Below are 16277 nucleotides of genomic sequence, written 5' to 3'. Positions count from 1 at the left end.
TCTGCTTACATCTTCCAAAGCATGGAGATTTAAGTCTGAAGAATGCCTTCCAATCACAGAAATGAAAACAATTAATACAATTTTTTCCTTCCGGTTTTCTATGAGCCAGGAGAATATTAAACCAAATCAATGATAAATGAGCAACTTTGTCAAACAACTTTCTATATTTGCTTCAGTTCTCTAGCTAATGTGGCAACAGGCAGCTCATTAGGGTCCAGTGAGATTATAGTCCACTCAGTGGTTCCTCAAACATTAAGCCAACCCCAGCTTTGAGAATGGCTTTGTAGAGATCTGATTCTGGCCTCCAGAATCAGAGGCAGGATGCCTCTGAGTACCAATTGCAGGGGAGTAACCACAGGAGAGAGGGCATACCCTCAACTCCTGCCTGTGGCTTCCAACAGTATCTGGTGGGCCACTGTGTAAAACAGGATGCCGGACTAGATGGGCCTTGGGCCTGATCCAGTAGGGCTGTTCTTATGTTCTTATGAATGGGTTGCAAAATTGGTTTCTAAAAACAGATCCCAGCCTTCAGCAAAATGCCCTCAAAGCAGTTTTACAACCAATAAGCTAAAACCAACAAGATCACAGAATATAAAAGAATAGAAGACAAAACTCAACAGTAGGAGCAGGCTGATGTTTTAAAAGGTCTGGGGAAATAAAGAGGTCTGTGCCTGGCACAGGGTGGGGTAGGAGTATGTTTGTTGGTACATGAGCCTCCCTGGGGAGAGAGTTTTGTAGAGGCAGAGGCGCTCTTACCCCTGGACTTGGAGGCCAAAGCCCAGGGCCTTCACAACCCCTAGGGACCCCCAGATCCTTTTTAGTGTGTCCTGGGTGGTTTGGACACAGTGCCATGCTGCAGGACCACACTGCACTGGGCGGCCGAGTGTGATTGTGACCTGTGTCGGGTGCTTTAGAATCAGGGGGGAGTGGGGAAAGTGTTAAATTGTGTGTTGAAATGTTTCTGCTAATGCATATTCACATAGATATACCTGTTCTATATTCTTCCATTCTTGTGAATTCAGTTGCTGATTGTGCCCTCAAAATCCCATGTGTTAAAAATACTGCATATGTCATGGTATGTGTGTGTAGGGGGATGATGCTTAACGTGTGGCGGTAGGGTGGGGACTCCAAAGGCCTTTAGGTCCAGGCTCCAAAATTACCTAAGTGCATCTCTGTGTAGAGAAGAATTAGCTCAACTTCTCCTTCACTGAAGGGGAAGTGAATTGCCTGGCATTTGTCAAGTTTTTCAAAAAGATTTCTTACTTAAGGACTTCTGATTCAGATAAGAAGTGAAACACTACTATGATGGCATAAGAGCTGCTCATGTCCTGCAAGGGGTGGGCTGAACTCAGTCTCTTACTCTTACTCTCTTTTCTTTGTTTTCACTAGAGTCTCTGTAGTTTTCTGACCAGTTCTAAATATACAGAACAAGAGAGAATTCTCATGATCACCGCAGTTGTAAATGGGGCAATTGGCATAACCAGAGAACAGAAAGTGAGAACCATGTCTGGGAATGCATCCTTCCCATACAACAAGCACCTCTTTCTCTACTTCTTTTTCTTTCTTTTTTTCTGGTGAGACTGCTGTGTTTTTAATATCTGTACAACAGGCAAATATTCAGCAGGAGAAACTTTTCATGACATGGAGATGTAGTGATGGGAGGCTCTTCACCTGTTGTGTTTCTCCCTGTCATGCAACGGTTGAAGGCACAAGAGCCATTAAAGATTGTGCCATCGAGTCAGTGTCAACTCTTAGCGATCACATTCCCTGTGATTTTCTTGGTAGAATACAGGAGTGGTTTACCAGTGCCTCCTCCCACACAGTATGAGACGATGCCTTTCAGCACCATCCTATATTGTTGCTGCCCAATATAGGTGACGACAAATGTATTTACTAGGCACAGTCTGGGAAGCACACCATTACCAGTGAAAAAAAAGGTTAGTGGGAAAAAAGAGCTCTCTACACTGGCTTCCTACTTTGCAGACACCAGGAGTGTTCCGTAATCCCATGGTTGATATGGGCTGGTGCAGAGGTTCCAGGTGTCCTGAGATTTGGCCACTGGCCATTGCCTTTGGCCACTGTGGAGGTGATGGGAGTTGTAGTCCAACAGCATCTGGGGACTATCAAAGGTGGCATGAAGCAGAGGACCTTGTTTCTTTTCTTTTTTAAAAATTGTTTTTATTTTTAATAAAAGAACAAAGCATGATTACATCTCTTGAAACACAGAATAAGGTAAGACCGATAAATCAATTTGGAGATCAAGAACGAGAAAACATTAGAAACAAAGAAAACAGTGCTAAAAGAAAAGAAGAAGAAAGATAAGATTACTTCCACCTGCTGGCATTAATGCAAACAAGAGGACGCTGTTTCAGTGAAGGGTAGTGTTCCCTGTGCTGCTGTTGACTACAGCTCCCAGCTCCCATCATCCCCAGCTGCTGTGGCTTTTGGCTGGGGATGTTGGGAGTTGTAGTCACCAACATCGGGGAATCCCTGTCACAGGGAACATTGGTGAAGGGCACTGGTCTAGAAGACCTCAGTTCTGTTCAGCCCTCATGTCTCTGATTCTATGGTGCGATGATAAAACTAGCAGTTTCTGCCGGTCGGGGGCACGTTGATGCCGTGCACTGGCTAATGGAAGCTGTGAGCCAGAAGTCTCCAACTCAAATATCACTCTAGCTATGAACTCACTGTCTTCAACTTCGGCCTTCACTGGCATAACAGGGATAACAGTACTGATCTGATGAGTGGTTTTGTTACGACCTGTGGCCTGAAGGATTAAATTCTAAGAGCTGTAACTTTTACGCAAATGATCGGTCGATGAATAGATTACAATACTTTTTATATGATCAAAAAGACACCCCCAATTACTTGGGCAAAAGTTTCCCCAAAAATGTTAGTTCTTCATAAATTATAACTTTAAAAACTTCTATAAACTTCAGAAGGCAGCCTCCATTGGGGGAGAGGCATTCCCCCTTCACTCTCACACTTGAGGGAATGCCTCTTCTAGGATGGTACCTGCTCTAAAATCATGCTTGAAGAGAAGGGTGGTTTCGTTTCAAATTAAGCTAACTGGGGAAAAGTGGGAAGGCTTTCAGTCTGCCTGAAAAGAAATGGGATGGCACCCTAACCCTTACTGCACCTATTTCAAACACTGTTGAGACATATCCCATCAAAAATCAAAGCAAGTGTGGTTTTTCTCTTCAAAATGATAATTGTGGTTCTGTGCAGATTTAATTGATGAATTAACTGAGTGAAACTCATTTGATTAATTGGCTAAGATTGATTTAATCAGGTGACCACCCTAATGAATCCTGTATCGAACACTGACCTGGCCTACAGTGAGGTTGCTTTACTGAAATAATGCACGAGAACTGCTTTGAGCACTAGAGTCTGAAATACTGTGTACATACTATATATAGGGTTAGTCATTCATGCTGATGCGACCTGTACAACTGTATAAGATATGGGTGGATTTTGTGTCCAATGTTATTGCCTTTCGCAATCTGGAGCATTGTTCAGCGGAGCAACGACCTGAAATCTCCCGAGGCCTTGCAGCCTCAGAGAGATCAGAAAGCTACTGTCCGGTGTGACACGTGGAGCATTAACCCGCTTGTGCAGCTCCCCGGCAGACAGTGCCCATTTGTTGTGTGCTCTGCCTTGAAGTCTAGGTTATGTCAGCACTGCTGGAGACACCGAATGCAATTATCTGCCATTCTGCAAGGCTGGCAGCTCATCCATGGAGAGGGAAGCTGAAAAGCTCCTCCTGCTGTGCTGTCCCTGGAATACAATGCCTCCCTCTGCACTGTGTTAACAGCTCACGACCCTTTCTGTCACATGTCTATTAAGAAAGCAGACTTGGGTAAGAGAGCCCAGGACTTAATGCTGGGCTACTTCTCATTGGCCGCCTTCACTCTCCAGAACATGAGGGGTTGGATGCTAAGACACATGTATTGGTATTGCTTCCTCAAGAAGGCCAGTCTCTCCAGGCTCCTCTTAGTGTTTTCCCAGGCTCCTCTTCTGTCACTTGTTGTCATCATTTATTACTTTCCTATGTGCTTAAACCTAGTAAGCACAGTGCAGTCATGAAATTAGCCTGCAGATATACAGCCTACTGGGATATTCTATAGAGATATGGCTACTAGAATAGAATCTATGCAGAGGCGTCGTTTATGGAGGGAAGCAGGGGCAGTGGCCTCTTCTGTTTGTGGCAGCCAGGAAGCTTTTCACATGGGGCTTCTGAAGCCCTTTAACTCGCATCTCCTCTGGAATGGAAGGGGTGCATTCACATATCGGCTAGATTTACCCCGAAGTCTCTGCGAGTTATCAGGGAGCAGTTCACACACAATTCAGGTTTTTCACTGTGCACTAGAGTGTATCCCGATTTATATCAGGGGTAAAAAAAAACCCACTATATGCGTCATTTTGGGGGGACAACTTCGAGTTTGCCGTAAAGCCTCCCCGTAAGTTCACAGTAAAATCTGCTGCGTGTAAAAGCCCCAGGTGGTTTTTCCTCAGGAGCCTTTCAGGAGCCAGCTCAGTAGTCCTACTACACAGTGACAATTATTGCAAACAATTACATAGGCCAACTTAATTCATCTTTGCATATTCCTTTCTGTCTGAGGAGAGATAGTGGGGGGGGGGGGGCTTACATTTACAAAGTGCAATAGGACAGGGCTCTGCCCATGGAGAAAAAAGCAGAAGGGACGGGGGAAAGGAGGCAAGAATAAACAGGAAAATAATATGCAATTATTTCAACGCGAAGTCGGGTCCAAGATCTCCCACCATAGTGGTCTGCTGTCCTAAAATGAGAACAGCTGTATATTTAGATGCTATTGCAGTCCTGGTTATAAGACCTTGCTGTTTCTATTAAATTCTAATCACTGGTCTGTAATACTGCAAAGTGAACAATTCTTCACTCTGATATTCATCTCAGTCTAATTTAGCTGGAGATATTACATGGAGCTTATTGGACTCCACTGTGCCTGTTTGCTAGTGGAATGACAAGTTCTGACTGTTGTTGGCGTTGCAGCCCTCCTAAAGCATCTGTTCTTCATATGCTATGGGAGTGCAGAATCATAAAATGATTTTGGCAAGAAGCGTTTAGGTATGTTAATTTCATCTTAAGAACAGTTTGTCTCATTAAACCATTGACTGTTATCCTTGGACATTTTCCAGTTGTGTAAGGTCTGGCTGAACAACTTGGAGTGCAGAGAACATTTTGCTTGCTAAAAAAAGAGAGCCTATATACTAAATGTGCATCCCAAAAGCACAGATTCAATTTTAAAATAAGCTGACTGACTGGTGTCAGTGCTATTGCTATAGTTTATTTATTTATCACATTTTCATCCTGCCCTTCTTCCAAGACACTCAAGAAGGCATATGTGGTCCCCACCCTCACATTTTATCCTCACAACAACCCCATAAGGTAGGTTCGGCTGAGAGATAAGTGACTGTCCCAGAGTCACCTAGTGAGTTTCATGGCTGAGTGGGGATTTGAACCTGGGACTCCTAAATCATAGTCTAACCAAAAAATTCTTGTAAAGTTCCTTTTATTTATCATATTTGTATCTAATTCCTTTTCTTATTTATCACATTTGTATCTGTCTTATTTCTATCCTCCCTTCCTTCCGTGTGGTGTGGGCCTTGGTGAAATCCCAGGGATGAGGGTTGGGGAATTTTTGCTCTCTTGGTTATAATCTCTTTCCTTCATCTTTTATGTCTCTATTTGCCTTCCAGTACTCTGTGATTCTAATCAAACCTCCTTTCCACTCCTTAGATGAGTTTGGGGGTTGGGGAGAGCCGTATCCTCCAGTCACCAAATTGTGGTAATAGAACTAGGAACCCAAATTACAATGTATATACCTGATTCATTTCATTTGCTCCAAATACATATTTGACTGTGATTTTGCAAGTGCCAATAAGCACATGCAAGGCTTCCATGTGTGTACTGGAGCATCTTTCTTTCTCATTTCTCCCACTCAATGGCTGCTCCTTAGGTTGCATTGACTAGTGCTCTAGAAGCTTCTTCAAGTTTGGATAGCAGCTTGTCAGAAGGAGGTGATATGGGTGCCCAGCTTGCACAGCCATGCCTGTGAAATTTTCTTTATTTATTTAGAATATTTTATATATCACTTTTCAAGAATGAGTTCTCAATGCAGTTTCCATAGCAAAAAGTATAAGAAGATGGTTCCCTATCCCCAAAGGGCCTCCAATCTAAAAAACCAAACTAAACCAAAACAAAACAAAACAAAACAGGAGGGACACCAGCAACAGCCACTGGAGGGAATGCTGTGCTGGGCTGAATAGGGACAGTTGCTCTCCCTCTCCTAAATGTAAGAGTGCCAGTACAGTAAAAGGTGCTCTTTGCTCATTTAGCAGGGATTTTTGTCACACAACCCTGAAGCTCAGGACCTCTGGGTCTCTTGGGTAGCACAATCTGCTTGTTTTGCGCTGCAGATTTCTAAAACCCCATCCCCTGCATTCCTGGGCTCACTCAACAAGCTCTCTGTGGTAGGTACTTGATATTAGCCATTGACATCACTCCCCACCCCTGGCAGTGGTGGGAGCATTATGACTGTTGGCAATCGCAACATATTGCCATAGGTTGGGAGTTCTGTTCATGCAGTGGCTGTGCTGGCTGAATATCCCGAGGTGCTCTGTTATAGCTGAGAGAAGTGTGTACACTCTGATTATATTAATAGCCATAGCTGCCTTGCAGTTTTTCAGTTGCGGGGGAAAATATGAAATGTGGATAAATAAAAGCGCAAAGAGAGTGAAGACGTATGGGCTAGAGCGTAATGACTTGCCTCCTTATTCTTCAGAAACTCTTTTCCAGGAGGGGACCATTCCATCATGGTCATGGGGCTGTTTCCTTCTCACACAGCCACTGCTAGCGTGGATGGTGGGGGACATGGAGAAGGACGAGGCTAGGAACGAGGGAGCCAGCACAGCAGCGTTGCTCCCTTTTAACTCCTCACTGCAGCCCTGTGCAGATTGACCCCGGAGGGGCTTTTCAGAGATCACAGGCTGCGAGAGCCGATTCCCGGGGACAGCCTTACCATGAAGCATTAGGAAGGCGTCTCTTCAGGCAGCATGTTGCGGACTGGGTGGATGGCAGGGGAGGACACCTTTTCCTCAGGAGTGCAGCTAGGTAATTTTGGACCCTGGCTCTAATGGGCTTATGGTGGGGGGCTTGCAAAATAGGTATGCTCTCTACATACCCACACATTCTTGAACACACAAAACCCACTGTGGAAATTATTAGTGCATCTGTAAACACACACACACACAGGCACACACCCAGTGGTTTCACACAACACTCTTGAGACAGACCTAACCCTGCTCTAGTGGAGAGCAGCAGCAGAAACCAGGATGATTCTGGGAGTGCCAGCAGGGAGGAGGTGTCAAGTTCAGGCAGCAGCGGCAGGCACGCACCTAGCAGTGCTGGTGCTGCTCTGCCTCTGTCCCTTTGGGCTTCCTGTGCCCGCTGCCCAGAAGAGCTAGGGGTTGGCAGGCAGGAGGGCAGGCAGAGAGGCAGCAGTGTACATTCCTAGTGCGCTCTGCCTCAGCCAGCCGCCACCCGCTGATCATTGCGTGGGGGGGAGGAGCCTCGTAAGGAAAGTGCTCTAGGCCCCTGATCATCTTGGTTGCCCTCTTCTGCACCTTTTCCAGTTCTACAACGTCCTTCTTTAGGTATGGTGACCAGAATTGTACGCAGTACTCCAAGTGTGACAGCACCATAATTTTGTGTAAAGATTAGGAGTTTTATTTTCAGTCCCCTTCCTTATGATCTAGCATGGAATTGGCCTTTTTCACAGCTGCCACACATTGAGTTGACACTTTCAACGAGCTGTCCACCACGACCCCAAGATCCCTCCCCTGGTGAGTCACTGACAGCTCAGATCCCATCAGTGTATATGTGAAGTTGGGGCTTTTTGCCCCAATATGCAGCACCGTACACTTGCCAACACTGAACCACATTTGCCATTTTGTCACCCACTCCCCCAGGTTGGAGAGATCCTTTTGGAGCTCCTCACAATCTGTTTTGGATTTCACTACCCGAAAGAGTTTGCTGTCATCTGCAAATTTAGCCACCTCTATGCTTACCCCAACTTCTAGATCATTTTTAATAAATTAAAAAGCACTGTTCTGAGTACAGATCCCAAGGGTACCCCAATTCTTACTTCCCTCCATTGTGAAAACTTTCCATTTATACTTGCCCTCTGTTTCCTGCATTTCAATTAGTTACCAATCCACACATGTATTTGTCCCCTTATCCCATGACTGCAAAGTCTCAAGAGTCCTTAGGAACTTTGTCAAAAGCATTTTGTAAGTCCAGGTGTACTATGTAAACTGGATCACCTTCATCCACACACCTGCTGACACTCTCAAAGAATTCCAAAAGCTTCGTGAGGTGAGATTTACCTTTTCAGAAGCCATGCTGGTTTCACCCCAGCAGGGCCTGTTCTTCTATGTCAGGGATTCTCAACGTGTGGGTCCCCAGATGTAGTTGGACTTCAACGCCCATAATTCCCAACCAAAAGCCACTGGGGCTGGGGATTATGGGAATTGAAGTCCAATAACATCTGGGGACCCACACGTTGAGAAACCCTGTTCTATGTGCTTTACAATTTTATCCTTGTGAATGTGTTCCATCAATTTGCCCAGAACAGACATTAAGCTAACTGGCCTATAATTTTCCACCCCTGGATCCCTTTTTGAAAATCAGTGTTACATTGGCTACTTTCCAGTCCTCTGGTACAGAGCCTGATTGCAGGGATAAATTATATATTTTTGTAAATAGGTCAGCAATTCCACATTTGAGTTCTTTAAGAACTTTTGGATGGATGCTGTCTGGCCCTGGTGATTTTCTAGTTTTCAATTTCCCCCCGACAGTTTAGAACATCATCTCTTGTCACCTCTATCAGACTCAGTTCTTTAGCCTTTGTCCCTGAGAAGCCCTGTTCATGAACAGGTATACACTCAGTATCTTCTGCTGTGAAGACAGATGCAAAGAACTCATTTAGCTTCTCTGCCACCTCCATATCCTCCTTAAAAATCCCTTTCACTCCATCATTGCCTAAAGATCCAACTGCCTCCCTGGCAGATTTCCTGCATCTGATGTATTTAAAGCAACTTTTGTTATTCTCCTTGATGCTTTTAGCTAAACGTTCCTCAGACTCTCTTTTCCCCTCCCTTATTGTCACCTTGCATTTCTTTTGCCAGAGTTTGTGTTCCTTTCTGTTCTCTTCATTTGGACAGGCCTTCCAATTTCGAAAAAAAGTCTGTTTACCTTTTATGGCTTCCTTGACATTACCTGTTAGCCATGCTGGCATCCTCCTGGACTTAGTGGTACCTTTCCTCCTTTTGGGTATACAGTCTAACTGGGCATCTAGTATTGTGGTTTTGAGTAAACTCCATGCATTCTGGAGCGAAGTGACTCTCCTGATTTTCCCTTTCAGCTTTCTTTTCACCATACCCCTCATTTTGGAGAAGTTTCCTCTTCTGAAATTCAAAGTGTCAGTGTTAGACTTCCTTGGTGATTCTTTTCCTGCATGTATACTGAATTGGGCCGCACTATGGTCACCGTTCCCTAAGGGGTTGATGACACTGACATCACGCACCAGGTCCTGGGTGCCACTCAGAATTAAGTCCAAGGTCGCCTTTTCTGTGGTTGGTTCCAAGACCAACTGTTCTAGGGCACATTCAGCGTATCTAGAAATCTGACCTCTTTGTCATTACCTGACGGTGAATTTACCCAGTCTATGTGTGGGTAATTGAAGTCACCCATTATTACTGCCCTGCCTCTCCTTGACTCCTCCCTGATTTCCTCCTGCTCCCAGTCATTGTCAGTGTTTTGATCTGGAGGGCGATAGCACGTCCCCAGTAGCACATTTCCTTTCAGGCCTTGTATTGTCACCCACAGGTTTTCTGTGGAGGACTCTGGTTGTACTAGATTTTCTAGCTTGTTAGATTCTATCCCTTCTTTAACATACAGTGCTACTCCACCTCCAAGGCACCCCTCCCTGTCCTTTCTGTAGAGCTTATATCCAGGGATAACAGTGCCCCACTGGTTCTCACTGTTCCACCATGTTTCTGTTATGCCCACTATATCTATTTCTGTGTTAGCAACCAAGCACTCCAGCTCACCCATCTTGGCTCAGAGGCTTCTGGAATTGGCATATAAGCGCCTATACGCTGAATTTCTTCCCTGTGTATGCTATCTTTCTTTTGACTCTTCTGGCACAGCCTTCTGTCTGCTCTTTCTGTGTGTAATTTTAAAGCCACAAGAAGGGGAGGATGTCATTAAAAAAAAGATTAGGAATAAATAAAATTTAATTTTTTTCCAATCCGGTGCATGTTATAATATTTACTGTTGAAGAAAATAGCCTCTTTAAATGCATACCATCTAAACCAAGTACATCATATGTTTAAATTGCTAAATTGCACTTTATTGCTCCAATGAAATACTGAGAAAAAAATCTAATCCATTTTAATGATTGACAGTACAGAACAGGGCTGCCACTTGGAATCCTTCCTGGCATAGTTGACATGGAGTACAATGGTGTGATCTTGTGTATGCAAGTGTTACGAGGGGTGATTTTCACCCTTTTCGTGGGACCTTTGAACATGGTTATAAAACAAGCAGTTTCTCAGGAAAGTCACAACCACAGGTTTAAAAGTCCAAATTAAAATGTATTCCATTCAATACAGTGAAGAGACTTGACTAATGTGGAGTTTCCCATATGACTTGGACACTTAGATTGGCATGTGTCCAGACTCAGCACTATACCTCTGCTGTGACTATGAATATATGGCTATGGCTGTGATAGACAGGGACAGGGAAGTGGTGGTGGTTGATCTGTTTGAGAGTGGCAGCGGGAGAGGGAAAGAGACTAGCAACAGTTTCAGTGAAAGAATCAAGGGCAAAGAAGAGGGGGCCCCCAGGAAGCCAGGGGAAGCAAGGGGAGAGAAGCTGGTCACTGAACCAGCAGGCAAATCCAAGTGTAGGGAGAAAAGCACCCCAAGAGAGATCAGTAAGAAGAACCAGAAGCAAGGCTAGGGGCTTGCCGAAAGGGACCCTAGGATAGTTTGGGAAAGAAAAGAGAGAGAAAGCATAAGCAGAAAGACTTGGGGGCCTGCAGGAGGGCCGCCCAGAAGGGTTTGGGGAGAAAGAGAGGGAGGAACAGGTAGAATGAAACAGCAGAAAGACGGCAGGGGCTGAAGGAGGCCCCCCCACCAGGAGAGTTTGGGAGGAAAGGGAGAGAGAAATTGGTAGAAAGGAACTGAAAGTAAAGAGGAAGAATGGAGGACAGGAAAGCCCTTCGTAGATAGGAGAGAGGGGAAAGAGAAATGGCTTTCTTAACTGTGGAGGAGAGCGACTGCCAGTGAAAGTGGAATCTAGACGGCCAAACATATGCCAGGCTGCTGAGAACCAAGAAGTGTAAGAGGGGAGGGAGGCTGCTCCCTGTGCTGTTGGAGGCTGCCAGGGATGAAGGGTGATTGAAGTTTGATGCTGTTGGGGACTGGTGGCAGAGAAGGCAAGGAGCAAAGGGAAGTGTTTGAGCAAGTTTCCTGTAATTAGTGGGGACGCTAATTAGTAATTAGTGGAGGCCAATGGATGTAATCCCTGTAATTAGTGGAGACAATGGATGTCCCTGATTGGTGGGTTCTAAGAGAGGCTGTCTTTGCCCTTTGGCTCCCCACAGGAGAGCCTTTTAGGTCTGATAAAAACCTTCTAACCTAGCCTGACAAGTCACAAGTATGCACCCTGCCCCCCGCCACACACAGTCACACCAGGAAGGGAAGAGGAGATTAGGAAGGGAGGGAGGAAAATTCCTGGGAGCAGAGGAAGGAAGGGGAGGACTCCCTGTACAACCTGTCTGATGTGAAGGAAGAGAAAATCTGGGTTCTCTGTGATGAAGCTGGGGTGCGGTGATGGGAAACAGCAGAGGGTCAACAGCCCTGGGATGAATCCCAGAAACTCCGCACTTGGGGCTTTTTGCTGTGTGTTCTTATATGGAAGATGCTTCTGGAAGTGAGGGCTAGTGTAGGAGTGGGGCTTCTAGATTAATGGTCACCTGTGGAAACTTCTAGCTGAGAACAATGGGTTTTAGGGTTAGCTATTACTAAATGATGGAATTTCCTGAGGAAAGAGGCTAAAATAGAAGCCATGGCTGACTTTTAGATTTGGTTGTGTTAAGATTCATTTACCAAAACAGAATTTTGGCTTGCTGGTCTTTGAGATTAGGAAATGTGGGAAGGGTGACTGAGGGCTAAAGTGCCCAGTTCAGGAATTCAGCTGAAAAAAGGTGAACCCTGACCGCCTTGTCCTTAGGTCAGGATGGCCAAAGTCTCCATAAGGGAAGCTGGTCCAAAATATTAGGTGCCCAAATCCGGCTGCCCTCAGATGGGGAGTGACTGCAAGGCTCCTTCTTTCACTAATCTGCCTTGGAGGCTTCTGACTGCAGTGGAAAGCACCGTCTCATTCCTGGCTCTCTCAAGCACCGGCAAAGCCAGGCTGAGCACCTCTGCAGGGGCACCTGGGTTGGGGTGTACAAAAAGTCCCATTTCTCGACCTCGTAGCATGAGGAGGAAGATACGTTGAAGTCTTAATTCAGGATTGCTGAACTAAGACATCAGTCTGATTATTTGCTTTCCTCTGAAATAGAAGCAATGGCTGACTTTTAGATTTGATTGTGTTAAGATTCATTTACCAAAACAGGCGAACAATGGCTTTTTTCCCTTTTCCTTTTTGGTACTGTGAAGTGTTGTAATAAATAAATAAATCTATAAGCTGGCCTTTGTGTATCTCTTGGCCCTTGTGGCAAGAGCAGATTTGTTTTCCGTGCTCCTCATTATGTGTGCTTGGATATGCGACTCCAGTGCAGCCTGTGCCTCATCCCATGCAGAGAAGGCTAGCTAGCCATCTTCCCAAGGGAGATAAAGTGATTAGGGGGAGAGCTTTGCGCGTGTAAGACCAAGTGACAAACACCCTGTGAGTTAATAGTCTGAAGATGGAGTGCTCCATTTGAGGTGAATGGCAAGATTCCTTATGGTTACTGTAAAACATTTCTATGATGCTATTCATTTCCTGAGTCTCTTGCCGAGAATCCGTAAAATATATCCCTGCCCTAAAGAGCTGAAAGATGTCTTGCAAGTTGAGAGACTCTGAGGAGGTGACAATATTCTACACAAGAATACGTGTTTGCAGAATTTTCTGCAGGCCACAGAACAGCAAGAGAGAGGGGCCCAGTTCTTGTTTGAGAACTCTAGAAGCAGCAGTTAATAGCAGTGGCTTACTAATCATGCCTTCCCCTTTCCCGTGTGTCCAGTGAGTCTCATATCATACCTTCGAAGGCACTTTCTGCCTACACAGAGAGGAACAACTCAGGTCCCTTCCCTTTCATGCCTAGGTTTCTCTATGCCTGTTCCACCCACTTATGATTGCTCAGCAGGAGTAGGCAACATGTAGCTCTCCAGATATTGCGGAACTTCAAGTCCCATCATCCCCAGCTGTAAAAACATGTGGCTGGGGGTAATGCGAATTGTAGTTCAGCAACATCTGGAAAGACACACATTGCTTCCTCCGATATAGAGGTTGAGCACACTCAGTTCAGTGCTTCCAGTCTGCAAATAGACCAGATTTGTATGGCAACCTGCCCCTTAGGAGTCAAGTCACATTTCCAAGTGGACTTTCCTCATCATGGTTCAGTCTCCATTGTGTTGCTCATCTTAGCCTTAACAAGATGCCATAAATAGGATGGAGAACCATATGTGTGACTTGGGACTTGAACTGGTTAGTTGTATTACAGGAGACACGTTGTTTTGCTTTCTTTGCAGAGGTTCACTGTAACTCACTTTGAGAACCCCAGTTATTTACATCTCCCCTGTTCATTCTGCAGATGGGATCCACAGCGTGACTGCCCAGTGTGTCCTGCGAGTCATTGTAATCACTGAGGACATGTTAGCTAACAGCATCACAGTGCGCCTGGAGAACATGTGGCAGGAGCGCTTCCTCTCCCCTCTTCTCGCCAGCTTTCTAGAGGGTGTGGCCACAGTGCTGGCCACACCCAAGGAGGATGTCTTCATCTTCAACATTCAGAACGACACTGATGTTGGCGGTCAAGTGCTTAATGTCAGTTTTTCAGCCATGGCGCCCCGTAGTGGCCACTTCTTCAGCTCAGAGGAGCTTCAGGAGCAGCTGTACATGAAACGCATGACCCTGACCTCTGTTTCCATGCTGGAGGTGCTGCCCTTTGACGACAACGTTTGCCTCCGCGAGCCCTGCCAGAACTACATGAAGTGCATCTCAGTGCTCAAGTTTGACAGCTCAGCTCCCTTCATTGCCTCCCCCTCCACCCTCTTCCGACCCATCCACCCCATCACAGGCCTGCGCTGCCGCTGCCCCCAGGGCTTCACTGGGGACTACTGTGAGATGGAGATCAACCTCTGCTACTCCAACCCATGCCGTAATGGAGGCGTCTGCACCCGCAAGGAGGGGGGCTACACCTGCATCTGCCACCAGCACTTCACAGGTAAGGGCTGGGTCCTCTAGAAAGAGGTGTAGCTGTTTTCCATATAAAAAAGAACCTCTGCTTTCAGATGCTCCTGTATTCATACCGAAGGCCAGGTAGGGTCCGTGCCAAAAAAAAAAATCCAACTTCTGCGTCAAGGAAACTCAGTGCATAACTACACCACTACAATCAATGAGGCAAGTGAGTCATGATTAAAGTGAAGTCTCATTGGCTCACAGAAATAGGCTGCATGGCCCTCAAGGGACATTTCTGAAACCAAAAGTCTTTTGGAGGGAGGAGAGAGCAGTGGAAATAGCTCCACCCTCTCCTCCCTTGGTGTTTGCCTGCTCAGCAACTCTCTGGGCAGAGCTCCAAAATGTTTTTGCAGCCCTGCTGGGTGAGGTTTGGTATTTCTAAAGGTGTGATTTAGGTGTGTTCATAGTGGTAAATATGTGTTTAGAAGTTATGTTTATAGAAATGTGTTGAGTATGTGCAAGAGGTTTTGACAGCAGCCGCAGCCATGGGACCCCTGCAGGAAGGACCGAGGAACTCTGCTTGGAATGCAGGAAAGGTGACCATTAGTGAGAGAAGAAAGAACAATTAGAAATCAGTTGGAGAATAGTTGGTCAGATGGTTAAGAGGGGAGAGAGGCTGAGCTGGAGGCTTGGAGGAAAAAAAGGGTACTGATTCAGAAAGGCTTCTCCAAGGAAGGGAGAACCTGGGAAGCTGCCATATACTGAGTCAGACCATTGGTCCATCTACTTCAGTATTGTCTGCACAGACTGGCAGCGGCTTCTCCAAGGTTGCAGGCAAGAATCTCTCTCAGCCCTATCTTGGAGATGCTGCCAGGGAGGGAACTTGGAACCTAAATGCTCTTCCCAGAGTGGCTCCACCCCTTAAGGGGAGTATCTTACAGTGCTCACACATCAAGTCTCCCATTCATATGCAACCAGGGCAGACACTGCTTAGCTAAGGGGACAGGTCATGCTTGCTACCACAAAACCAGCTCCAGAAGCGGAGCTTAAGTAGAGGCAATGGGTAAAACAGCTCGCTATGAGAAGCCATTGCCTGTGTAAAGACCGACTGAACGGAGTCAGGTCAGAAACAAAATATCCAGGCAAGGCGGAGAAAGAAAATATCTAATCCCAAAGTGGAGAAAGAAAATCAGGAAAGAGCCACAGCTGTTTATTGTATGAAAAATAGCCACACTGCTGGAAATTGTAAATTAAGTGTTTTAACACCACCCTGGAACTTCTTTCTGAGCTTCTAAGCTTCTTTACATTGAAACCTCATAACCATCACACTTTTAAATCGGGTGCTTACCCAATAAAACTTGTTATTTTAATATTACCAAGAAATAAGAACGTTTTAATTCCTCTCCTGTGTCACCAGAAGAGGTACCTCATGGTACCACACAACAAACTGGGGGAGAAGGTGATGATTAGCCTCAGATCCTGCCAAAACAGATTGTAGTGGTGACAGCATCTTTGCCCTGAAGGTGTTTTTTTTCAGATTTCAGACTAAAATCAGGCTGGAATGGTGAAGGCTTATTGAGGAGGAGGATAAAAATATAGACTAAAGGAGGAAGAAACTTGAGTTATGGAGAGGGGGAGGGCATAAAAACTATATGAATTTGGTGGTCCAGCCTTCAAGATAAGTGGGTGGATTATATAGCCATTTGATCTTGTCAAGGAAGACTAAACTAGATGAGATATAGGAAATCCATGGTTAGATTTCCCAGTATTTATGTTTTTCTTAAAA

At 45.5% G+C, this 16277-nt stretch overlaps 1 protein-coding gene across 4 annotated transcripts in view; it reads left to right on the top strand.

Moving 5' to 3' along the window:
- Positions 1 to 16277, top strand: part of CELSR3 (cadherin EGF LAG seven-pass G-type receptor 3) — a 129013-nt gene that overhangs the window by 29936 nt on the left and 82800 nt on the right. For all 4 annotated transcript variants that reach the window (XR_008317480.1, XR_008317481.1, XM_053301697.1 and 1 more), the window contains exon 2: positions 13905 to 14537. Coding sequence is in view for 2 of the 4 variants with exons in the window: in XM_053301697.1 (XP_053157672.1) it covers positions 13905 to 14537 (633 nt within the window). In the remaining 2 variants the exon portion in view is untranslated. The remainder of the gene's footprint in view (positions 1 to 13904; positions 14538 to 16277) is intronic.

This window comes from Hemicordylus capensis, chromosome 2 (assembly GCF_027244095.1).
Source record: "Hemicordylus capensis ecotype Gifberg chromosome 2, rHemCap1.1.pri, whole genome shotgun sequence".
In the NCBI taxonomy this organism is placed as follows: Eukaryota; Metazoa; Chordata; class Lepidosauria; order Squamata; family Cordylidae; genus Hemicordylus; species Hemicordylus capensis.
Note: the sequence above shows the minus strand (reverse complement) of the source record. Positions and strands in the feature narration are given on the sequence as shown.